The sequence below is a fragment of the Phragmites australis genome, chromosome 21, assembly GCF_958298935.1.
Source record: "Phragmites australis chromosome 21, lpPhrAust1.1, whole genome shotgun sequence".
Classification (NCBI taxonomy): domain Eukaryota; kingdom Viridiplantae; phylum Streptophyta; class Magnoliopsida; order Poales; family Poaceae; genus Phragmites; species Phragmites australis.
The window spans coordinates 19,848,661-19,875,148 of NC_084941.1; the positions used below are offsets into that span (position 1 = coordinate 19,848,661).

The following is a 26,488-nucleotide window of genomic DNA, read 5'->3' on the forward strand; positions in this document are numbered from 1 at the left end:
TGACTTCCTAGGGTTAGGTAGCGATTTCTAACGCTGCTTCTTACCTCTCAGGGACCATTTAAATCAGTCTAGAATTTCCTTTCGTGGGCTCTCTATTCACATTCTTGGAATAGTCATCCTATTTAAATGTGCAAAACTAGAGTAGTGGGTCCAATTTAATAGTTTAGGGGACTGTGAAAAATCATATAGAAACTACTGTTTTATTGGTCACACAACCACCATATCATGGTGTCAAACAATACTGTGGATTATTTGACACCAAGCAAGAGTTGTAGGTGATGGACCCAAAAAAAAAAAAGTTGTATGGGATTTTTTTTTACAAATCTCCAAAGTTATAGGTGGGTTTTGGTTTTCGTAATTTTCCCTTGAGAAAGTTACGTTAGTTTCCAACCTGCCACCTGTAAAAGATCTTCATCATCTTTAGACCATGGCTAACGGTTTCCCTTTGAGGATAAAAATCTCGTTGTAAAGGGTTTTTCATTCTCTTTATAGTTCTCGTCATGAAGGGATTTCTAAAGTTATTTTCTTCAGGACGGGATTCTCTCTTCTTTTCTTTCGCGATTTCTCTCGAAAGGAAGCTGTTGAATATGAGAGAAAATAAAGTAAATAAGAACGAGAAAGAGAATAAAAAAGAGAATGAAATGAAAGAAATACAGTTAAATATGGGGAAAAAAAAGGCATCAGCCAACCGGGAAAAACAGGAGGCCCGAGACGCCAAGAAAATAGGCCTACGAAGCGAAGCGGCCCACGATACTCCCAACAATTGAATAACCCAAGGGTAGCACGAATCCTGGAGCAGATCCAGTGGCATCAAATTCATCTGAATCGCAAAAATAAAATAGCTTGGTAAGTGTCCAATAAAAAAAAAGTAATAGCTAACCATAGCTTCAAAATGTAACTCTATCACAGTAATACGTAACTTGCATCATTGGATCCATTCTCTATTCTTGTTTACATGTTTATGATATTGACCTAATACACGTCTTGGACTTGCTTTTCCTAATTATAAGTTATCAAAAGTTGGTAAAATAGAACTGTATGAAAATATTTTTTACAAACCTATCAATACTATTTTTATATAACAAATACAAAAAAATAAAAAGCTGTAAAAGTCTGCCCACAAGCAATCTTGGATGATAAAATAAAAGAGAACAGAGCTAGAAAAGGCTTCGCATCTACAGTTAACTTGAAATTTTAGCTTGTATGGTTACACTTAAAATACCTGCACATCCAAAAAAATAAGCAGTTAAGTTCGTACATTCAAAGGTACTAGGCTGGATAGCAGGGTCAAAAGATCTATCAATTCTTGCACGAAATTCATCACGGTCGATCTTAGAAAACAGAAAGATGTGAGCTAAGTTGCAACAGCATTAATAAAATGTCGGAAATTGTAAAGAAAACACAAATTATACTTCAAATGTTAGCAGTTAGGACACGAGTTCGCATACAGGGCCTTTCAACTTTGACAGAAAAGTCTGGATAACAATTCTTCAACATATTACATATGCAAGTTAACTGTACATCAAACTTAAGTATGGCACAATACACAAATTAATTAATCCTCCACAAGGGAAATCTAACACACAAGAAACCACATCTTCAATCTTCACACTTGTAGGCTAATTTACAGTGAGGTTCCATTGAGGTATAAGCAAACAATCAACCAAAATAACTCTAGGCAAGCTACTGGCTATTACTAACATACTAAATCTGGATATAACTCATCCGCGAGCAGATACTAAAATCCCTAAACACAGATATCATGCGCAGGATACACAAACTGATTTACTGCTTGCCTTGCATAAATCTTGACCTGCATCGCTCACCAGGATATGAAAATAAATAAACCAAAAATATAGGCCGCTAGCATTAGCTCTTGCCTTTTGAGAATAACCGACTGAAACCTCGACCCTGTTTCTCTGGTAGCTGACTAGAAAATGAGGAAGATGAAGATCTTGATCTGTGCTTTGGACACTTAGAACTGCTCGGTGAAGTAAAGTAAGGGCTCCCAGCTACATTAGAGGGGCTTTTGTGTGCGCTATATCCATTTAGGGGAGATACATTTCCTGTTCCCGGCGCACTTGATAATGTATAATCTGCATCAAATTGACCTGACGGCTTCTTAGAATGTATGCCTTGAGCTGGTCCAGCTTGATTTTCTGAAAACTCTCCCACCCGTTGTCTGTTTAGTGCAGAAACCAAAGGTTCTGCTGGCGGAGGGCGCAGAGTTTGCAGCTGCCGGCCAAGAAGCAATATTGTCTCCTGGCACTCAGCAAGTTTCTCTGCTGCTGCGGCTATCTCTTTCTCCTGTCATTAATGAAACGAAGATATTAAACATCTACCTTTAGCAGGAAAACATGCAGCAGTTTCATGTTTACAAACATCAACTCAGATAAATACAGAGTACAGGGGGGGCAGTATTTGTAGAACCGTGTTTGGTCTAACAGAAGATAGGAATAATTAATGAGAGCTGGGCATAAATAAATATCATAGTGAAAGCATATGTAATCATTATCAATAAATCATTACATGAAGTGAAAAGGAATTTCAGGATATAGGATTTATGAACATACCTGCTTCAATTTTGTACCTGAATCCTCAACTACACACAAGGAATTCTTCTCATACCTTGATAACAGAAAAGAAAAGGTCAGGAGAGAAACTACCTGTCATAATAAATAATAGATAGATAGATTCAGGAATACAAGATTGCTATGACCTGAAAGAATAGTCTAGAGAACTGAAAATTCACCTTTCCATATTCTCCTCGAGATCTCTGTACTTGGCTATGTCCTCCTGATGAATTTGTCTTTCTTCAGCAAGGTCAGCTGATAAATTATCTATCTTTGTCTGTAAAACTCTTATTTCTTCTTCTAGTTTCACCTTTTGTAATTCAAGTGTTTTGTATGATTCAGCCATACACTTTAACTGTGTCTCAGCCAAGTTATTTGATTTCTCAGAGGCAGCCAACTTCGATGTAAGGTCTTCAAGGTTTTTCTCCATCTCACCAAACTTGAGATTTGTACTTTCAATCATTTCATTGCACAGCATCAATTCCATCTCTAAATTTCCCTTTTCCAATTTCAGTTTTTCGTATTCCTCTGGTGTGCATATCCGAATGGCAGTTTTAACATCAGATGCATCACTAGGACTACCCTCAAAATCAGGTTCGGAAGATGAATGGGGCATAAGTGAACAAACTCCAGACACACTATCTTGTGGTGGCTCCTGATGCACTTTGTTTTCCAGTAGCGTCACTTTATCAACACAATCTACATTATTGCTTTCTGCCTCATTAACACTCTCTCTCAACAATGCCAGTTTAACCTCACCACTTTCCAGCAAGATTTCAGATAATGCAATCACAATCTCATTTAAACCATGGCCATGGCCATCAGACAGAACTTTATCAACTATTCTGGAGAACTGTTCTATCTTCTGAGACACTGCATCATAGTGGGAACTACTTCCTTGTAACTCAGATGCTCGTCTAATAAGTGATTTGACAAACTCATGAATCTTTGAAATGGCATTTTTAAGCCCATGATCCATAATCACCAAGGCTTTGGCTTGCTTTGTTGAAGATCCATAATCAACAATGTTGTCATGTTGAATTTTGTTTAAATTCACAAATTCTGCCTCTTCTTCAATATCCCTTACGATATTCCTGATACCATCCAGTACCTTCACAACATTGTTCTGTGGTGATTGAGAGCTCAACAATGTAAAAATTCTTGAGTGCAGTTTGGAAAGCGGAGAGTTATCAGTCAGATGCGCACTACTAGATGGAGAACCTGGTGACTGCAAAGCTGGTGATGAATTTTTGTCACTCTCTTTTTTAGTGATAGTGGAGAGAGTTTCCTCAACTTTACCAACCTTCTTCTTGTCAACAATGCCATCACATCCTTTAGCTTCAGAAGATAAACATGCCAATCTCTCCATCTCTAAGAAGTCATCCATGAGGCCCATCTGATTTGAGTTTTCTGTCAAACTGCGCTTACCTCCTTTATCTTTTTTGAAGTGTGAGAATTTGGACACCAAAGAATTGGCCCAAAACTCCTCACAACTCTTTGCATCATCAACACCATCTTCAGACATTGAAGTCAAACTTGGTGGGTTGCTTCCTTTCTGACTTGATGCACCATCGAAGGAGGTATCGATGTATGAATTTGTTGGACTCTTATACAGGCTACCACTCAACATGTTAAGTTCCATGCTGCGGAGCTTGCCTGCTGTCTTAGCACACAAGTTTTTGGATGCCTGTAGCTCGTTGTTACACTTTGACAATGCTTCTTTTAACATCTTGGTTTCTTGTTCCATCAACAATAAACGTGCAGTCAAATATTCATTCTCTTTCTGCATTTTTTGCAAGTTTTCAAGAGCATAGTCAGGAGATGGGGGCATAGGATGTTGGAAGGTAGAACTCCTTGAAGGGGAACGCCGCAATCTGTTGTCTCCCTGATCTCTGCCCCAACTATCCACTTCCATCTTCATTTGAGCTAATGCAGCAGGCCCAGGTAACTTTTTCCTAACAAGGCCGCGTAATCTTTGGCATTCTGCTTCAAGTTTTGATATTTTCTTGACATCCTCCAGGTGTTGCTTGGTTGCTACATCAGATGAACGTACACTCATGTTCTTCTCTTCATTGCGAATGTCAAGCTCTTTGGAGACAACATGAAGTTCATACTTTAAAGAGTTTATCTCCTTTTCACCTGACTCAATAGTGCTCTTTAACACTTCGATCTCGGCTTCTGCTTGAGCTTTTTCCTCATCAATTCTCATCAGCAAGTTTGCCCGTTCTTCAAGAGATCTAGAGAGTGCATCATTCTCAGCACCTGCTCTAATCAGCTCCTGTTCGAACTCAGCTAACCTGGCTTCCAGTTCATCCTTTATCTTCTCCCACTGTTTGGTCTTTGCAAAGACTACATCATGCAGTTTTTGCTCACTTTCTTCCTTCACTGTCCTCACCTGCTTCATGCATTCTTTTAGAGCACCATCCAGATGCGCAGATCTTTCCTCAGCTGCTAGCTTGGACAATGTAACAGTTTCTAGTTGAACTTTCAGTGCCGAGGCCTCTGCTTCAGCTTGCTCCCAACCTGACAGTATGAAACGGTATTAGTTTAATGAATTCTTAGATCAGCTAAATTCATTCCACAATCACAATTAAAAGGTGGTGTAGATTTACTATAACATATGTTCCACCAAAACAGAATGCTACCACATAAACATCCATCAATTTGAGTTCAATGGAAATTACAACAGGGGAAGTAAAGAATGACAGCGATCAGCTCCACCTGATACAGCTTCTTCAGCCACTTTAGCATGCTGCTTTACTAGACCATCTTTGGTGGTGTTCTCTTTTTGTGCAGCAGATACTTTTTCATTCAAGACGTTTATCTTTTCATTCAGTAGTTTGACTTGTTCCTCTAATTCAGTAAGATGTTCATATCTTTCTGATGAAATCTGCACAAATTTTGGAACTTTTTCATCCTGCAAAAGACAAGAAAAAGTAAAGAAGGGAACACTCAACCAAGAAGCATACTAATCATCACACTGGTTCAATATAAACACTCTTTTAGAAACATCAACTTTGGAGGCATGTTACTGACGATCATGAACAATTAATGATTAAATCAGTGGTGTGCCATAGCATCAAGGACTAAATGCACTGCTACTACTAAGGGAGTAACAACAGGCTTGAGGCAAAAAAAAAAAAAAAAAAGAAGAACAACACCCAACAACAAAACAAAAACAAAAATCATTCAAATCTGAAGCTTGTCATGTGAGTTTTATTTCAACAGTTGGTGTAAGAAAATTCGCATGAACATTGAAGACTGTAGTTACTGGTGAGCATCTCATGGTTAATTTTACCATGTGCTCACAGTGATGCTTGGGTACTACCAAAGAAGTAAATATTGTAAACAGAAATTGCATGTAAATACACAGAAAGTATGCATGCTGTAAAACAGAAGTTTGGTACTCCACGGCAAATAAAAAAGGTACAACTCTTCAGTTTGTTCGCTAGTTTTGTCAATTTCGTATGTCAAGTTAAAGCCTAAGCACGAAGTCACAAGAGTTATATTAATGAAATTAGAGAATTGAAAGCATTGGTTGACATCTAAGTAACACAATTGTGTCTCCTGCCATGAGAAGACAATGGTATTGGACTATCCATACCATGTAAAGGTATTAAATATTTAAGCAAAGAACAGGGTATAAGAGTACAGTTTCATCCTTTTGGCAGCTAATACAACCATAGAAAGAGGCTTCTTTTCAGTATTGTTAATGGGTTTATGTAAGGTTATTCGTTGAAATGATGATGATAGGTGGGGAAGAAGGAAAAATGAACGACTAAAAGAAAAGGCCTTTCTATAGCCACTGCATGTCCAGATTGTGAGAAATGAAGTAAAGCGATTACACTTCTATATTCTTTTTCAGATCTAAGAAAGTACTTCAAACAAATAAACCAAATAAGGTGCATAATATTTCCACAAATGGGGCACAAAGTGAATAGATGACAATATCAATATACCAAGATTAGAAGCAAGCAAAGAGTGGCACAAACCTGTTCTCCTTGATTGGAACTCTGTAACGCATCTGTGGGTGACGATTTATCAGAAGATTTCTTCTTCCAAGGCCAGCTTCGTCGATCCATCCTGATTGGCGTGTTGAAATATATATCAGCTAACTAAAAGAAATAAAATGTCAATTTATCATGTGTTGCTAAGGATACTGTTGTGAATGGCTGATGAACCAAAAGTAAGTAAAGTTAAGCTATCCAGCAATCAACTCTGAAGAAAACAGAAAGGAAGGAAAAAGATCCTGAGCAACTGACATGAAAATCCAACAAAATCAGGAATCGAGCCGAAGAAGTAAACATAATTTGAGGCAACAAGGCTTCTACGACAGACACTGCCGGCAGGAAGATAGTTCTCATACACAAGTCCCCTCAATCCAAAACTGTTTGGTTGTTGGGTAAGTATTGCACAAACTTCACTACTATTCAGCCAAGGACAGACAATGATCTACTCAACAACTTCTGCCTCGTCCACAGGAGTACACCTCCAGACATAGGACAGAGGGCCTCTTAACTTGTGCACGAAGCAGCACACACATCCAAGCACATGCAACAGAAAAATCGGTTAATAGTTCCGTCCCATTATACCTACAAGGCTCCAACCCCAGTAGTACTACATGACAACAATTATGCACCCTTGTAGAACATTAGACCCCTAAAACACATTCTTAATGCAACAAACAATGTAGTCAAAGTAGAAGTACACCCAGTTGTTTGAGAAAACACCCTTGGTTTAGACTAGCAGCGCGCTAAGTGTGGTTATTTTCTTGCTAGTAGTAAAATCAACAGATTCCATAAGCGCGCTAAGTTTGGGGATCATTCTCATGTTTAAAATAAGCAAAATAGCACTTCGCTTCCAACATGAGAATTTTAACAAAGCAGGTGACCGTCAACCAATCCAACTTAATCAATTCTCGATAAAATATCAAGTATATCATGCGTCAACCAGAACATGACCATTAGGGATGCACTGACACGCACAAGCGAGACGCATCTACCAATTCACCCCAACCAAACCAATCTTATTCAGAACACATTGCAACTGTGCCGCCAGCCCGCCACATATTCCGGGCACCACAGGAAAACGTAAAACCCACAAGGAACTAGACACCGTGACCCCTACCACATTGCCGGACTCGCCGCAAGAAGACTGAAAAAAAGGCAAATGTGGAATGTGAATTTGCCTCGCGTGTTCTTTTGCTTTTTTTAAGCCAACCAGCAGGAGAGCTGCCAATTTATTAAAATAGAGGAACCCGATGGGTTACAAAGAATGAAAAAAAGAAGAACGAGCAAAGAAAGCAAACAAAAACGGAAATGCTATAACTCGAACGTCCGGGCGTATCGGACGGAACGGCCCGCTCAGTCCATAGCCTATCATTGGGCCGATCCAAAAATATTATCCATTTGAGTTTATTTCTGTGTCCCAGCTCGCATCTATGATGTTATCTCTGATGTTTCAGACGTTCAAGTTTAATGTTTCAAATATTATAGAATTTTATTGGAATAATTATTTTCCTATGTTGCATCCCAAAATCTCTTGTGTACAGATCCAGATATAAAATTTTTTATCTATTTGAGTTAATTCCTATATTTTCGCATCTCTAATATTTCAGATATTCAAATTTAATATTTCAGACGTTATGAAAATTTATTATCATAATTATTTTTGTCTGTTGCATTCCAGAATCTCTTGTATACAGATCCGGACCCAAAAAAATTATCTATTTGAGTTAATTCCTATATTTTCGTATCTTTAATATTTCAGATGTTCAAATTTAATATTTCAGATGTTATAGAAATTTATTGCTATAGTTATTTTCGTATTTTGCACCCATGAGGTTTCACCGAAAATGTTGTGTGCAACATGAAGTGATGTTGCGAAGGATATTTTCTCCTGAAATCAGATGCATATAACGAACTATATTAGTGCATGTTTTTCCATGTTAGAGACACTTCTCTCCGATGTTGTAGAAGTTGGTATTTGATATTGCGACATAAGGACAAAGGGTCTGATGAAAAATTTCCCAACGGACGTCCGGCCGATGGCAGGACCGCAAACAAAAACGACCGCCGTAGCCAAGTTTGCGACTCTCGAGAAGAACGAAACAAAGAAGAAAGTTTGCTCTTTTTTTACCTTCTTGTTCCAGCATTGTACTTGCACCTACCAGATTGGTGATTACTCTACAGGGGTGTGCAGGGCAGGCGAGGGATCAATTGCCAATTGCCATCGGTAGCTGCGGTGATGGAGAACAACTGTAAAAAGGGCATGTGGAATATTGGGAGTAGAACTAAAACCTCCCGAGCTAACTCCGCACGTACGGCCATCAGCAAGATTAATGGCATGGTGGACTAGAGGGGTTCTGCCTGCAGGTGCTACCGGAATCGGGACGCAACAAGCGTGGCATTCATCTCATACCACCAGAAATCTTCAAGACACGAAGGGAAAATAATCACGGCAGCCGAAGTGCCAAATTCACAGGAAACAAAATCGCGTGGCTAAAGAAAACAGCCAGAGATGCGACGCTAAATCGCCGCAATGTGCAGCCGAAATTCCCAAGAATACGCCCTGCAGCGCAAGGGGGGGGGGGGAGGACCAAGAAGCCATTGCCAAGAAACCACAAGCGCCGTAGAAAACGAAAGAAAGGAAGGGAGAAGACCAGGCAGCGGCTCACCGAGCGCGAGCGAGCGGGGAGGCTCTCCGGCGGGCGTCCCGATCCGATCGGCGAGCTGGCCTTCTTCTCTGCTCCGGTCGCCTCTAGCTTTGCTTCGTGCTCACTCCTTCCTGCGCCCAATCAGGCGCGGGCTGGACTGGACTGGATTGGATTCCCCCCTCTCACTCTCTTGCCCTCACTCTCAGTCCTCTGCCTTTAATCCTCCGGCCCCTGCTTTACCCTTTTTGTCTGCTTGCCTGTCTTCCCCAACCTTTTCCTCCACCCTTACCACTCCTGCACTACCAGCCCCAGCTTGGCAAATGGCAATGCACCTTCCGCCTCCCTGTGTTTGAGGGCGGGGTGTGGGACGGGTAGAGGAAAGCAGGGGATTGGGGGGGAGAGAGAGAGAGAGAGAGAGAGAGAAAAGGAAGGAAGTTAGAAGAATGGCTGCGCTGCTGGGGGAGGTGACGATGAGAGGAAGAGTTGGGTGAATGAGTTGCAGCACACTTGGCTAACTGACCATGCTTTCATGCTGATTAATTATTAATTTTTTATAAGAAGAAGTTCACACATTACACTCTCTCTCTATATATATATATGCACATAAGATTTATACATCTACGAGTAAATCTATATTACATACTTACAGATAACACCGACGAAAACACTTATGCGTAAGATGTGAACATAATATTTGAATTATAGTTGGTGCAGTTGTTTTACCCTCCACCACCGTCATACCCATAGGTGGTTACTAATTATTGACTTAGAATAATCTGATTAACTATTAATTATTGCAAATGAGGTGTAAATGAAAAAAGATAGTACGGATTGGGCGTCAGCAAGTTACTGCCAATGCGTAGAAAAGGCTGATTTTTTACAACATATTTTGACTATTTTTTTATGAAGAACAAAATTGACTCCCGGAGACTACCACTGAAAGTCAAGAGGTCAACACTGCACACACAAAAATTCCAAAATATGTAGGCCCTCACTTCATCGCTAGAGCAAGAAACTCCGTCCAAAATACAGTATAGTACTCTCTTATTCCCAAGTCAAAATTTGTATGCAAGCAAAAAAAAAATGCAAAATACATGACCAGGTAACTGGCAAATTGTTTCATAATTGTTTTGTCAACCAGATTGAGCACGAGCAGAATTGCATTCAGAGATTTTATGTGAAGTAGTCGAGATAGATAATACGATTAAATTTTAAGATAGATATTTTTTTTGTCATCACAACTAGTTCCAAAAGAGTTTGGTACAGTAAATAATCACTGACAAATTGGTTTGTTAAACAGCTCAACTCAGTGATCTATTCAGTTGTTTTCCGTGCCAACTTGCAGTGCCGTTTGAGCTGTCCAGCTGCAGCTTTTGTGCACGCTTACATAGTTACATGTGTGAAAAAAGCAACAAAGGAGCAAGTGATCGAGACAGCCGGAAAAAGGGTTTGGCTGCTGTCGTTGCTTCCCCGTCCAGGAACCGGAGGGGGAGAGAGAAATCACAAGATCGAGGATCCAGAGATGGCATGTCAGCCACCTTTTAATTTCTTTCTTCTCCATCAGGCCGGCCCGGCCTGCTGTGTTCTTCGCTGAATTTGTTTGTTCCTTGTGGCATACTTATATTCTGTTTGCTGGATGCAGCTATCTATCTTCATATACGTTCAAATCTCAGTGATTGATATTTGGAAATGAAATATGTGGTATGGATCGATTAAGTCGATGCAGGGTTTGTTCGTGGCCATTTGGATCAGTTTTGGTGGGACGAGATTAAGCGGGATCCCCGACTCATACAAGTAATTTGCAACCAATGCTATATGTGCCAGATACATGCTTCCCGTGTTTATTTAGAGCCAATTTGGTTGCACAGGACCAAGCCATTCTCGGTTGGGTTGGGCTAGCCTAGATATTTTTTTCAATGCTAAAAGATAGAAAAATAAGCGTCTAAGTTTTTCGAGGTACCGTCAAATTACATTGGTCATGTCTGCTTTCAAGTATGTAATCCCTCTTAACAGAAAAAGAAACATTAAATTATGCATCATTGGAAACATAAGTTGGTACCGCAAGGTAAATGCCAAACGTTGTGTAAGTTAGTGCCTTTAGTAATATGAGTGTATATGTATATTTACGTGTTATAATGAGCTTTCTGAAAAAGGTTAATAGGAAACTACAATGGGCCTTGGTCTGACCCAAGTCTTACAAATTATCTACAAACAGTGAGCTCGATTACGAATTACGCAAAAGCTAGCTAGATGTGCGTAAAACTGCTCCGTCTCGCTCATTATTGGTTTGGATCGAGCACGGTTCACGAAAATAACAAACTCGAGTTGAACTTTTTAGCTTCACAAGCCAAACCAAGTGATGGCAACGACCAAGCTCAAGCCAAGCCGAGCTGTTGTTTCGAACAAGTCAGTATAGTACTCTCTTATTCCCAAATTACATGTTTGGCGTGACTCCAGGTCCATGAATTCTTAGACAGAGAGAGGGAAAATATCAATGTGATGATATTATTGAACTTCTGTTCTTAAAAAAATATTGTACTTAGTCCAGTAGCAGAAGATCAAAAATCATCGCACTCAGCACTCGGCAGAGTGTAATCATTGGCCGAAAGCGTGCACCGCACCCAATCAGCCAACCATTCATGTGCCCATGTGTGTGTGTTGCTCCTCGATCGCTTCTTCCTGGGTCGCCCAGATCCAACTGTGTGGGTGTGGTCATCGCCATCATCATGCCTCACGTGATGTCCAACCGTCCAGGTGCAAAAGCGATGGCAAAGGTGAGGTCAGCAGCTCAGCCTTAACGAATTAATTACTCCAATCTTGACGGCGCAGGCTTTGCGACTGTACGAGTACGACAGCAGCCTCTGTTTGCCGCGACCAGAGTCAAGCTAGTCGACCGCGACTCGTGACTCGTGGTCCACCTCGCTTGATCCGGTGGTGTTTACGAAAAATAGGCATGCGCCACCTCGCTTGCTCCATGAACGAAACATCGGTATACTTGGACTAATAATATGCACACATCACAAAGGATCGATGGTTATAAGAATAAGTCTACTTCACCGGCCCTCCAAAGCATCTAGGTTCATCTACTTAACTCCATAAAATATAAATATTTTTTTCACGAACGCTTCCAGCTTCAAAGGGCTCCGAGCGTTCGGGGTGAGCGATGTCCACCAGGGACAGGGACGCGCCACAAAATGGTAGCACCCCTGTATGCAAATGTCGGGGTTCGAACCCATGACAGCAAGCAAGGCTCAACCGAGCCTTACCGTTGGGCTACAAGCCCGTTTGCATGAAGATGGATCTGCGTTCGGGAAAATTAGGAGTTGTTGATGATTGGTAATATCAATGGAAAATATCTGTAATTAGGAAGGGATACTTGATGGTTATAACATGCATATCAAAAATAGAGACACGAGTTTTTATTTAGATCCAAGCCTCTGTTAGGATAATAATACTATGTCATATCTTGTCTTGATTAACCTGAGATGTGTGTAGATCTAATCCTAAGGCTCTGGGTGAAATCTCTCATGTTCTATGTCTAAAAGCCCTAGTTGGATAAATCTAATCTAGTCGTGGATCTTCGTTTGGTGTCTCTGGTTCATACCCGACTAGGCTTCTCTTGATTCTTATGGGAATTGCTCCTTACTCCAGATTTGTCGCTCTTGATGTACCAATCCCCCTCCTTTTATATTCAGGGTAGGGTAGTCGTAACCACTACTACAAAAAATGTTTTTTTTTGCAGGTTACAGTCGGATTTTTGGACATGTCGGTACTAAATGTATTGTAGTCGGTTCTTTAGCTCAGACTGATTGAAACTGGCCGCCAGGCAAAGAAACGACTATCCTAATAGCCTATTACTGTCGATTTGTAATAAGGACTGACTGCAATACATTATAGTCGGTTAATATCCCAAGCTGAAATAATTGGACTAATACAGTCGGGTTATAGTTAGAACTTACTGAAGTATGTTGCAGTCAATTCATGTTACAAATTGACTGTGGTAATTGGACAGATACAATGGGTTCTGAACGAGAACCTACTAAAATATTTTGCTAGCAGGGGTTGTTCTTGTGGTTTCCTTAATTTATGGTGTAACAGGGGCCATTGATTGATCTGTTTAAATCATTTCCCTATTTACTGTGCACGTGCGCGACCGCGGTTGCATGCCCTCTTGTTCCTTCTATTTAATCCTCTTGGAGCTCTTATCATTTTCTATCTGCCACATTTGAGACACTAGAGGTAGATGCAAAGAAATGGGGTTTTCTTTTTATAATCTAGTGCTTTTCATTCATAATTCCTTAATTACTTAGATCTTTACGTTGTTCTTATTTTCTTAAGTTATCTCCATGTATATAGTACTCTATTTTATATTTGTGTTCTTTTCTACAGATCTACTCGAGCTTTTGTCATTTTGATCACCAAAGGATCATATCCAATCTTTCATTTACTTTTGAGGTATGATTGTTTAAAATTGTTTACTTTTGAGCTTCTGTCATTTAGACTAAGGAGTACAAAATAAATTCCTTATTGCACTAAGAAATATGATTGCATACTAAGGAATATATTATTACACTAATAACTAAGGTCTTGATAGATTGATTACAAAATACACCTAAAAAATTAGGCTCCTCATCATTACAAAAGTTGTATGGACTAAGCAAAAACAAGCATCTGGATTGCAAAAAGATCAACTAATTAAGCCTATGCTATAGCTAGCCTACTCCTATGCTAGCTTATGTTTCTTCGGGGGGGAGGGGGGCATAATCTACCGATGAAGACGACCACCAGTTATTCGGTGATGGCGGCTATAATCGTCTGATGAAAATGGCAACGACTTCTCTAGCTTGTCATCATCATCGTCATTGTTGACGATGATGGGGTCATTGGGACCTCTAGTAGCAGCGGCCTTCTCCTCCTCCTTAGTGCCGACCTCCTCTTCATTGGCCCCGGCCTCCTCCTCCTCCTGCTCCGAGCTCATTGTCGGGCGGTGCGAGGGCAGGCTGCCCTTAATGAAGTATTGCCAGTCCCCACCATCACTCGGGGAGGAGGTAGAGAGGTAGTCGGGGGAGGAGAGATCAGCCCAGATTGGCAACGGAATTGCCTCCTCCGATGATGACGACGACAGTTGTGACCAAGGAGAGGTCAGAGTTGGCGGCAATGGAGGAGGAGAGGTCATATCAACAGTGTAGCTACTAGGTGCTTCGTCGGCATGCTAGACGAGGAAGGGGATGGGAATGGGAGCGAATTAATGGATGGAATGAGGAGGCCAGGGATGCCGAGTAGTACTGCTTGTATTATAAGATATGGCTATGTTGTTCTGGGAAGACAAAGGGACTGTCGTTTTGACCATTATTTCTTAGGTCTTTGTTCTTCTTGTCTTAAATTATAGTTATGTGTTTTATGTTTGTGTTATTTTTTTAGATCTACTCTTCTGTGTCATTTTAATAGCTAACTCTACTGGAATGATAGTTAGGGTCAGCCCAATAGTGGTTGATTTCCTAGGTCTCATTGAAGGCCCTCAGGAACAATTGCTCGTCGTTTGTAGGCACCAGGTTCATCTAACCCGAAGCATGTTGATGACCGTAGTTGTTGCTATCCAGTACGCCCTGGTACACAACAATACATTGATGATTGTAGCTGCTGCTATCCAGTACACCCTGGGACCCAACAACACCTCTAGTATTGCCTTTGATCCCAAAAACAACAATTAATTTATTCTCTGCCCCCAATGTCGAGATGCAGAGTATCTGCATCATCATCTGTGTAGAGACAGCCTGTACCATGAGCAAGATCCTGGATGCAGTATAAACATCAGGAGGGTTATGTAGAGATATATTGTATATGTAGTTTGAAATAATATTACGTGGTTTGTCTAGAGAACTAGTTGTTATAAACTCGTCTATTATGTGGCCCAAGTAGAAGTGGCCCAAATCATTGTTCCTAGTCTCATTTAGGCCTACTGAACTATATTGTTGTGGGTCAATATTCTCTCTTTCACCTCCCCTTTGCATCCTTGGTCATTGAAGCCTGCTACATTTGATATCCTTTAATAGCATACTGCTTATTGAGGAAGAGCTTGCTTGGTTTATAAACCTCACCTCCTATTTGCATTGCAGAAGGTTTTGTTGGATTTGCAGTGGTTTGGAATGCACGAGTGGCTATCCTGGCCCTGCATGGTCAACTCACCTTTTTTTTTCCTTAGTCATTTATTTGGGTACCTACTTTTATATTTTTTTCCTTGGTCGGTTAGATCGATACGATGGTGTGGTTTAACTGAGCATGACTAGTACAGTCAGTTCTGCTGCCAAGCTTTGCTGTCGTTTAGACCTTTATGATCATTATGATTTTCTTCTTGCTCATTTAGACCACTAGGAACCTAGCTACTAAACAACGCCACTCTGTACAACTGCATTGGTTGAGAAAATAAAATTGCTAAAGCCTTGATACTTAAAATTGAGAAAGAAGAACAGAGACATAGATAATTAATAGTCTGAATATCTTTATTACATTCATCGATACAAACTGACATCTCTTAACATCCTGCATCACTTGGTCCTGATGATGCCCGCATGTCCTCCATTTCCTTCGATGATCAAAGTTCTTGACAATCCAATCATCGCGAGACACAAATGAGAGATCATCAGGGTAAATACAGCAAGGTGATATTTCAGTTATGAGCCTAAAGCAAAGTTTTTAAAGATAAAAGTTATGCACTTGTTGTTCACCTTATTCATATCACCTACATCCATTAAAGATATCAAGACATCTCCCTCTTGGTGAACTGTCAAATTAAAGTTTCTAGAACCAAGCAAAAATGTTACTACATGAATGGCCATGTAGCAAATATTCTATGTTGAACATTCCTCCATGGCAATGTAAAACACATTGTCAACTGGGCTAAACTGAACACCAAGGCATTAGACGACAGAAACAGCCATATCTACTCTCTCATCCTCATTCTTTTTCAAAAGGCTACACATAATCCTACAAAAAGAATTTACAACAGACGACCATTGCATAATTAATAAAGTTGAACTAATAAAAAAGAATGAAACAAAAAATGCATCGCATCAGTTAAACTCTGAATATGGAAACGTTTTTCAGACCAATTGCACGGCTCATTGCTTCAGAAACCAAAAACCTAAACAATCGGAAAAAGGATAACTAAACCGAAGAGAGAGAGCCCTGCACATTGAAACATGAATACCACAATTGTGACTGCAATACAAGCAAATACCACACATTGTATCAATGTGATTATAAAATCAACTACAATAAAAAACCCCCAAGAAAAAAACTACATCACAAACCTAGCCAACACAAGATGAAGATGGAGGAAATGAAGAAAACCTCACCCTTCTCATATGAGTAGCCTCACTGGCCTCTAAGTGAAATGAAATGAAGAGTGGAGAGAGTAAACTGAAAAGGAAAGACAAAAAACTTTGCACGATGGATCGGAGGACTTTCCGACATGGATGGAATGAGGGAGGACGGGCAGGGGAGAGCAGTTATATTGGTCGTTCAAGGAAGATGAAGTTGGCGCACGCAGGAGTTGTGAAAAAGGAAATCAGCGCGCAAACAAGGAGTAGTATTGATTTCCAAATCTTAAATAGTACCTAAAAATGCAAAAAGTTTTGCGGCAAGCATGAGGCAATCCTATGACCTACCACTGGATTACTGAGTATGATTCGACATATATGTGATCTTTTGTTCTATTTATTAAATTGAATGGCTTTGCCATATGCAATTAATAAACTGTCGACCCTCCTCGTTTTTCATGCACGCCTGGCAATAAAAATAGATGACGCGGCCAAAGAAACCCCTTCTCCGCCTCCTCTCTACCCAGCCAAGATACTCCACCACCGCCACTTCTATTTGTCATTTGTCATCATCGCTCCACCATCGCCATGGTTGCTTCACCCCCACCACCACCGCCTCCCCCATATGGCCTTCCGCACTCTCCTCCACACAGCAGGTGGTCGCCAATTAGTTGGCCCTCCGAGCCAAAATCGTAGGAGGAGGAGGAGGAGGAGGAGGAAATGGTAGTGTCCTCCGATAGGGAGGACGACCAAAGCTCCCTCTCGGAGGAGCAGGAGGAAGTTGACCAGGAGTACGAGCGTTGGATGGATGGTTCTCCGCCTTTGCCAGCCTCGGACGACGACGATAGTGGTGATGATGGTAGAGACAATGACGACGATGATGATGGTAGCGACAATGACGACGATGATGATGACAACGGCACGGCGAAGGAGGCGTCCTCATCGGTCGATGACAATGATGTTCACCCACCGTCAAAAAAGCATAGGATAAAGTAGGGTTAGAGTAATTATTTTAGAGGCTTAGTGTAGTTACTCTACTTGGTTAGATCATGCTATTTCAGATTTAGCAGCTAGCCTAGCTTTTGGATTCCAGCTGGATGGAGGATTTTTGAGTAATCCAGTCCATCTTTTGTATAACATGATGATCGTAAATTTAAACTCAATGCTTCTTAGTGTTGTCCAAGAATTTCATTTTGTAGCTTCCTATTACGATACTCCATCTGCAAAGGGCATGAGATTATTTTCAAAATGGTAAAGTTATATTGCAAATAGACTGGTGTTTAAATTTTCAAAGGGCATGGGAGTACTATATTCCAAAATTTTCCTAGAATTGTGTAATGCCCTTTGAGAATTTTGTTGTCATAGGAGTATTTTCGAAAAAAAAATAGTGCACTTAGTACTATAGGCATCATCACTAACTCATTCCATACCCTCATTGCATGAACCCATTAATTTCATACCCTAATTGCAAAGAATCCATGCCTAAAAAATTGTTCACATCCTCAAACCCTAGATCCTTAAATAACCATGAATTTGAATCTTTCTTCAAACCGAGAGGGTGACAAAAGGAAGTGGGGGCGATGGCTTCGTTGTTTTTGGGAGAGAGGGGACCAACACTCCTAAGAGAGAGAGAGAGAGAGAGAGAGAGAGAGAGAGAGAGAGAGAGAGAGAGAGAGAGAACTATTGTTAACTTTCAACATTTACATGGCTATTCATGTGCTCAACACAAAAAGATCTAGGAAACAAGCACAATGTGCTCAACACAGACGTTAAATATGCTCATACACTTTGCTAGCACAAACACACAGAGATACAATATGATCCTAAACATCAGATGTTCATTTACCAGCATAACACGTACACTTAAAACTATACTATGATTCCAAACAGAACACCTACACATACAATGACTACACAACCATTGTCTAGTACAATCCCTTTCTTCTGCTTCATCTCTAGATTGTGCTATTTCATCTCCACAATTTGATGCTTCAGCTCACCAATTTGACCATTTTGTTCTCGATCGACACAACTCCTAGGGCCTTCATCCACTTTCATCAATTGGCGTAAATACTTCTCATAATCCTTCTCCCACTTGAAAAATCCACAAGTCTTATCGTTCTGTACAAATACAGACGAATTAACTCTCTACACACCATTGACAACCAACAAAAATGCAAAGAATTGAACCAACTCACCGATACATTGTTCTCACACTTTTAAAAAACTTCATCATACAAATCAGATTGCTTGCTCCGTAGCTTCACCACAACAATCCTACACGCTAAGTAATTGACAAGTGGTATCTCCTCCTTCCCATGCTTGGTGGTTGCGCTTGAGCCCGACCCACCCTTCACTAAACTTCCCCTAACCCTAATCATGGTGCCCTGTCAACAGAGGATGCATAGGGTGTACCTTGCAGGATGAGCTTCTTAGATGAGTTCCATCATCTCTGCCTCCATCGATGGTGAGAAGCTTCACAACCACGATGAGGATTGGGGAATGGAGAGAACCCAGTCAAGAGCAATGGGGTATCCAATTGAGCCTGGGTGGGGGTGATTTGGTCTATACCAAAATACAACTGCCTGTAGGTCGGCCCAAGGGCATCAAAGCTGTGCATAATGGCATATTTTGAAGCCATGATAATTTAGAATGGCACCAACCGGGTATAGGCCTTTGTAGTGGTATTTCCTAAACAGGGAATTCATAATGGCATGGAACAAATTTTCCCTTATTTGTTTGGGTTCGAGGCCCTAGCTAGACAAGAGGTGGTGGGGGCGATGTCTTCATTGTTTTTGGGCGAGAGAGGACAAACGCTCCTAACAGAGAGAGCGAACGGTATAGATCTAGGATGTTGTTAAGTGGTGTTTGGAATTGGGGTTTTGGGGTCACCTACATACTCTGACATTGTGCAAGTTACAACTACTTTATATAGGGCTCACCTTACTAGCTAGTTAAGGAATATATACATAGTCCTTGCCCTTAGGATGGTGAATCAGCACATCAGTTCATGTCATGACAAACAATCCAAAGGTTTAGGGTTAGGATAAGGTTTTAGGGTTTAGGGTTTAGGCTCTATGGTGTTGTTCAGTGGTGTTTGGGTTTGGGGGTGTAGCAAACATGGCACTTTTAGGGCATGTATGTGATTTTGGTGATTAATAGTAATATAGTCAATGTGATCAACATGTTTGTAAAGTATATGCTTTAGTAGGTCTCATGGATCCAACACATGAAAAAGTCACCAAAGTGGGACAAAGATTGGATTGAATTGGATAAGTTCCAAGAAAATTATACACGCTAGATGGTCCAATACAGAGGCGTTGGTACACGCTGGAGCATTCTTCCTGGCTGCTTTGTACATGCCGGATGGTCCGACAATGAAGAGTTGGCTACTTTGGAGCATTTTCTAGAAGTTGGTTTCAAGTGATGAAGAGTTGGTTGTACAGGCCGGATGGTCCGATGATCAAAGGCTTGTAACGCCGAACAAATGCACAAGAAAAGTGGCTCAATTGGCTCAAGTCTACACACCGGATAGTCCGGTGATGGAGTTAAAGGAATACCAGAACATCTGGTGCTCTCAATGAGTTTGAGTGGAGTTCCAACAGCTAGTTTATGCTGTTGTACACGCTAAATGTTCCAGTGTTTGTATTACTATTAATGCCGGAACATTCGGTGTTCACAGTCTTTTTGACAGTTGGAGCAACAGCTAGTTCGTGGGTTTGAGGCTATAAATACCCCCACTCGATCATTTGAGTGTGTTGGAGCACATAAAAACTCACATACACTTGAGAAGACATCTAAGCTACTAAAGTGCTAAAAGTGATCATCCAAAGAAATTAGCACAAGATTATGGAGTGATTAGTGCTATTAAGCCTAGAGAGAGTTGTTGCTATGTATTGATACCTAGAGAGGGGATCAAGGAGTGATCCTACCTTGTACCAAGTGGTACACCAGTGCCTTGGAGTCATAGTGACTCACTGACACCGTAAGCCTTGGTGGCTCAAGCTTGTCAACCCTCCAACATCATGTGGAGCGATGACAAGAAGCATGTATGGGGACACGGAGACCCTTGTCTTGGTGACTGAAGCTCCAAAGTGAAGACAGCGAAAAATGACCGGAAGAGATGCTTGTGGTGATCCTTGCCTTTGTGATTTTGTGGCTCAACCTACTTGAGACCTAGGTGGCTCAAGGGTCGTGAACGGGTGTCGATCGGGAGCAATAGCCTAGGTGGTTGCTTCAACGTGGACTAGGGGTGGTGGTTATGTCATCGATACCACAGGATAAAAATGCTTTGTGACGAGTTTGCTCTCTCTACCTTTTTTATGTTTCCACATTTACATCTTACAATTTACCTTTGCGTGTTTATCTTCCTAGAGTAGTTTGGTAGGATTGACTATAGGTTGTAAACCATTTTGAGTGGTAGAGTAGATACACTAGATAAACTTAGAACACATTTAGATAGAAATTGATATAAGTTTATCTTGTGAAGTTTTTGGAGCTGATTAGTTTTAAATATCCTAATTCACTCCCCCCCACCCTCTTATGACATCACCAGTCCCTTTCAAGGGGGCCAACTAAATACTCTCACATTGTGCTAGTTGCAACAACTATATCTACGGCACACTTGGTTAGGCAACATACATTATCCTTGCCCTAAGGTGTGTGAATCAACATACTGGTCCACATCACACACACATGTTTGGGGTTTAGGGTTAGGATAGAAGTTTTAGGGTTCAAGGTTTAAGGTTTAGGGTGTTTTTTTATGGTGTTTGGGTATAGGGGCCTAGCTAAATACTCTAATACTGTACTAGTTGCAACAAGATTGTATAGAGCCCACCTTACTACCTAGTTAGGCAATAGACATTGCCCCTGCCCTAAGGAGGTTGATTCAACATATCGATAGGGGTGGATCCACCGGGAAGGGGGTGAAGGGGGATCAAGCCCTTACCCCTAGGAACACTTTTGAGCCCCCTTCAATTTTTGGGCATGGAAGAGGAAGAAGAAGAAAAGGAGGAGGGAGAGCCCCTTACTTGGTGGTCCTGGATCTGCCGCTGTGTATTGATCCATGTCACGACACAAGTTTGTGGTTTAAGACATGAGCATATGTTGAATAAAGAGTAGGGTGGGTTTAGGGTTTGGGCCCAGATTAGAGATAAAACAATCATTGGCTACAATTTTGTCATTTATCAGTTAAACCGAAATAATGGTGCGATTTAATAGACTAGGACTTATGCAGTCAGTTTTTTGGGATTGTGTGGTATAAAATCGTTTTTCCTATATATACGCCTCTCTTTTCCGAGAATTATCACATTTCAATCTCTAGCTAGCTAGGTTCCGGCTGAGACCCAACGTGACGCCACCATCCACTGCCAGTGCTACTCGCTACTAATGACCCTAGCTTGGCTGACCTCCTATTCCTCGGATCCGCTGCCCCAAGCTCCTCCGCATACCATAGCCACCCTCCCTCACACGTGTGCCATCCTCCTCCACACGTAGGGCAACGTGCACCTACCGCCGTCTTCGTCTCCTCTACGCGACAACTAACGTGTTGGTGCAGGCAACAAAGGCCCACTAGAGGGTGCATCGACAAGGGAGGCTACTCAGCCCAGGAAGTCTACACAGGCAGCGTCGAGGGAGGGTTCGCCGCTTGCACTAGCACTGGCGAGGGAGGCTTCACCATGTGCACTGGCACCAGTGAGAGAGGCTTCGCCGCATGCGCCGGTGAGGGAGGCTTCACCACTTATGCCAGTGATGGAGGGTTTTCGTACCCCTCCAAGGGCAACTTGGCCACCCAGTGTGAGTACCCCTTGTATGCCAGCGGGGCTGAGCTAGGCTACCGGTGGGAGTTTGCCTGTCACGTCAGTGAGTGGTACACCCTCGAGGGAGCGGTTGCCAATGTGGTTAGACTGTGACACCGAGGAACATACATTCTTGGGCCTCAGATTAAAATGTATTATTTTAGATATAGATGAATACTAAGTAACTTATTCTTTTGTCTCAACAATGTTACTTTGTTTCTATTGCTTTCCTGTGCACCTGAGCTGAGAGCCTTTTTTCAGTTATTTTCAGCTTGATCTTTTCCTCCTTGCTTTAGGTACTTGTGCCAACATTGGAAAATGAATTGTTTTGCTACTTTGTTGCTTTTGCCCATTTTCAGTGATAGAAGGTGATTATGTTGGTGGCTTATGATGATAAGGAAAAGGGTAGGCTAGAATGAAGTGGTTATTCTAGCACCAATATCATCACTCTACAGGTTCTTTCTGTAATCTTCAAATGATATATTCATTAATATAACAAAAAGAACATGCATAGTGATGATAGGGAGATTATTTTGCTTGTTATGAGTCCACATATACATGTAGATATGATGTTTCGTGCCCTAATTTGAGGCCCTAGGGGAATTTAATGTGAATTTACTTTGCTACTTTGTTGCTTTTGTCCATTTTCAATGATAGATGGTGATTAACAGTTGGCATGAAGTGGCTAGTATTCTATTGTTTTTGTCATCATGTATATTACAGAGATATATACTCCTACTATATGACCACATATGTGAGGAACCGTCCAAATAGTATTCTAATTAATCATCAGGAGGATCATTATTCATAATCACAACCTCGACGATTAACCAGAATACCATTCCGGTAGTCCCGGCACGTGTTTTGTGCCCAGGATCGGAACACATGCCTTCCAACTCAAATATCACAACACAGTTTAATAGAGAGCAAATAATTAAACTGGATTACCATTGTTAAACAAGCAACTGCTTCCACAATTTACAACAAAAGAGGAACAACAACAAGTATGCAGCGGAAGAAAAACCTATACAACAAAAGAGTATGGAGCTGTATGCCCTTAGGCTCCATACCAAAAGCGCCGGAGTTCGGAGTAGAAGGTGCTACTCCTGCCCGCCACCCTGATCGGCAGGCACAAAGTAGCCGAACACAGCCTCTTCCTCGCCAACCTGCGAACCTGAAAGCAACTTAAGGGCAGCACCCTTAGTACGAAGGTACTAGCAAGTCTTACACAGTATGAGTATATATATTCTCGACTCCAAGGATCATGCATTTAAAGCTGTAGCAAGGATTAAGACATGTTTAAGTTCATTAAGCGGTAAGCAACCTAGACTCTAGGTGTAAGCAACTGACTTAACCAACCACCGACTCAAACCCTGCCAACCAACTGATCAAAACAGATATATAACAACAAGTGTATAAAAGCAAACCATTCCCACCAAACCACCAACCACATACCGACCAAGCCACTCCAATCCAACCATGCCACAACCCACATCGAAACTCTACGACCAAAACATGGTCGCTCGGTGGAGATAAGCGATAGCGATGCTCATGACCGAGAGCGCGGCAGTTCGAACTGATTATACACCCTGCAGGGGGATACTCCTGGACCCACACGACACAGGGACCATACGGCTTGTGCCACCCACTAAGATGCGCACAAGGGGGTACCCGTGACAACCTTTCCCAACCAGGCCCAACCATGTGGATCAACCATAGCTCGGCGAGGCGGTATTAGAACTACTCCCCGAGCAAACTAATACCGCTAAAAGCCCGGACTCAAACCGGACTCACACCGTCTATGACGAGGCCCACATGACCACGTCTGCGAAGGTAATCAGCTCGCCTACCATTATATCAGCATGTGGTGAGTAAGGTATGTGCTAAAGCCGACTACACCGATGATCGGTGCTTAACCGGTGCAAGCGGTCTACGGTGTCCGGGTTCCCTCCCCGAACTGCCTGAGGACTCCTCGTGAGCAGATGACACCCCTAACACCGCCCACACCTCGTCTCAACTCACCACTCACCAAACCGACTCATCATCAACACAACCATAAGTGTGAACAAGTAATAAGTCCTAGGCTCGCGACAACGGTGGACGCCGTCGTCGACTTCTACCGGAAAGCCTAAGTACCACTAAGCAAAGCGAACTAAAATTAGACCTCGATGACACCACTAGGCTCCTAGGAACAACACATGACACGTGACCGAAATGGGATAATGCATCGGCATAGGTTCTACCCAATTCAGTACCCGACACATGCAATGTATACATAAGCGTAGATAACATATTAAATTTTCAAGTAGACACGGTGCAATATGAACGATGCTTGCCTTGCTGCCCTGAATCAGAAAGGTGGGACGCCTCACGATCGCCCACGGCCTCCGGGATCGACGGATCGGCGTTCACTACAGAAAGCAACGCGTGCAATGTAATGAGCATGTATGAAATGCGACCATGTAAGAAAAATATGCTCCACAATACATGACAACATTATTCCAAGATCGTACTGTCCAAACCAGAATTTTCCAAGTGGTCTCAAAAAGTTTGGAGTTCCTACGAATTAACTACGAATTTTACAAGCTATCAGCTATCAGGAAAGCCTGATAAACCGTGCTCGGGTGCCTGGGATGAACAGTACTCGCGGGTACCCGGGGGGCGCTCGAGGTGAACAGTACCCGGGGTGCTCGGGGTGCTCGGGGTGAACAGTACAGGGGTGCTCGGGTGAACAGTACCCGGGGTGCTCGGGGTGCTCGGGGTGAACTGTGCTTGCTTGGGTGAACTGTGCTCCGTGCTCGGTGAACAGTACCAGGGGTGCTAGGTAAACAGTACCAGGGGTGATCGGGAACAGTACCCGGGGGCTCGGTGAACAGTACCAGGGTGCTCGGGTGATCAGTACTCGGCGCTACAGTAAAAATCAGCCTCGCGCAGCTCCAGAGCAGCAGCCATTACAAAGGGAAAAACTGGGCTAAACTAACCTGGGAGTCTCTCTAAATCAAAAGTAAAAATGCCTAGAAGGGTGTACAGGGTCTAGACTTTGCTCAACCGCCTAGCAACATGATTCCTAACTTAAATCCACATAAATCCTCATTTGTTCCCAGACTGCAGAACTTTAAGAACTTTGCAACCCTAGTTCCAGATTCAAGATCTATCCAACCAAAAATGAGCATACTTGCCATGGGAGCCTAGCAGACTCACCCAAGGTCCTTTGCTGAGGTTGGTGACCGCCAGTTGAAGGAGGAAACGACGGAAAATGGCTTGGAGAAGAGAGGAAAAACTGCTGCTTCCTTGCTTCTCCCAAAGAACACCAAACAAGTTCAGAACCAGCTCGAATTCCTTCGGAGAAACTGAAAATGAATTGGATGGACGAGTAGTCCTTGAGCTGGTGGTCACGTGAGTACCACATACGTACCTTGATCTTGCTCCCAGAGGTAGGGATCCAAAGGGGGAAAAAGGGAGCCTAAGAGAGAGAGTGAGAGACAGCCAACTCCAACTTGCTTCCTCAAAAAGTCTTATCTGGTGGAGTGGGTGAGTAGTACGTATGGGCAAGCTTTTTAGGAGGAGAGAGAGTGTTGTTGCCCACCTATAGAGAGATATTTTCCACCTAAGTGGGCCCCATTTACCTAGAGGAAAGTCCAGACTTGCTTCTAGCTCTTTTATTTTTCTTAGTTTTTCCTTCTCCCACCTCATTGATTCAAAGTGAGGTGCTCCAGTGACCCAAACTGGAACATGAAGCTGAAATTGCATGTTTTAGGATTAAAACACACAATTACGGATTTTAGGACGTGACAACATAGTTCTATCAGTTCTTGTTCATGATTCAGTTAACAATTAAAAAACTAAAAAAGTGTAGGAGCCAATTAAACTGGCCCACACTCTCTGTCTAGCCGACTATGCCTAGGGACCGGTCGGTAAGACCGAGAGTGAGGTTGGTCTAATCGACTGCACAAAATATTACAACCGGTTCGAACCCCGACTATGATAACGACATTACAAGCTGACTATCATAATGATGTCACAAGCTAACTGTGAAAGCAAGTATAGTTGGTTGATATGTACAACCGACTTTACTACTCTGCATAGCACAGTCATTTGCTACGAACAACCATTTGTACCATGTTAGCCAGCTGAAGAAACACA

General features: G+C 42.0%; 1 protein-coding gene across 4 annotated transcripts; it reads right to left on the minus strand.

Moving 5' to 3' along the window:
* Positions 1–1,426: 1,426 nt before the first annotated feature.
* LOC133903705 (filament-like plant protein 4) lies at positions 1,427–9,691 on the minus strand. 4 transcript variants are annotated; one of them, XM_062345145.1, is made up of 6 exons: positions 9,250–9,691; positions 6,566–6,656; positions 5,295–5,490; positions 2,753–5,096; positions 2,574–2,628; positions 1,427–2,307 (listed from the first exon to the last, which is right to left on the minus strand). In XM_062345145.1, exons 2-6 carry the CDS (start codon positions 6,653–6,655, stop codon positions 1,870–1,872), a joined length of 3,123 nt encoding a protein of 1,040 aa, XP_062201129.1. In that variant the 5' UTR covers position 6,656; positions 9,250–9,691; the 3' UTR covers positions 1,427–1,869. The 4 variants fall into 4 exon arrangements, with proteins under 4 accessions (XP_062201129.1, XP_062201130.1, XP_062201128.1 ...); XM_062345146.1 differs by having other exon boundaries at positions 6,566–6,684; XM_062345144.1 differs by having other exon boundaries at positions 6,566–6,688.
* Between the last annotated feature and the right edge of the window lie 16,797 nt (positions 9,692–26,488).

Bases quoted from the DNA above. Each gene is read 5' to 3' on its own strand.
- LOC133903705 (XM_062345145.1), bottom strand. From the start codon at position 6,655: ATGGATCGACGAAGCTGGCCTTGGAAGAAGAAATCTTCTGATAAATCG. The intron at 5,097-5,294 runs GTGGAGCTGATC...TCATACTGTCAG, and splicing joins GGCTGAAGAAGCTGTATCAG to GTTGGGAGCAAGCTGAAGCA. The intron at 2,629-2,752 runs GTGAATTTTCAG...TCTGTTATCAAG, and splicing joins CTCGAGGAGAATATGGAAAG to GTATGAGAAGAATTCCTTGT.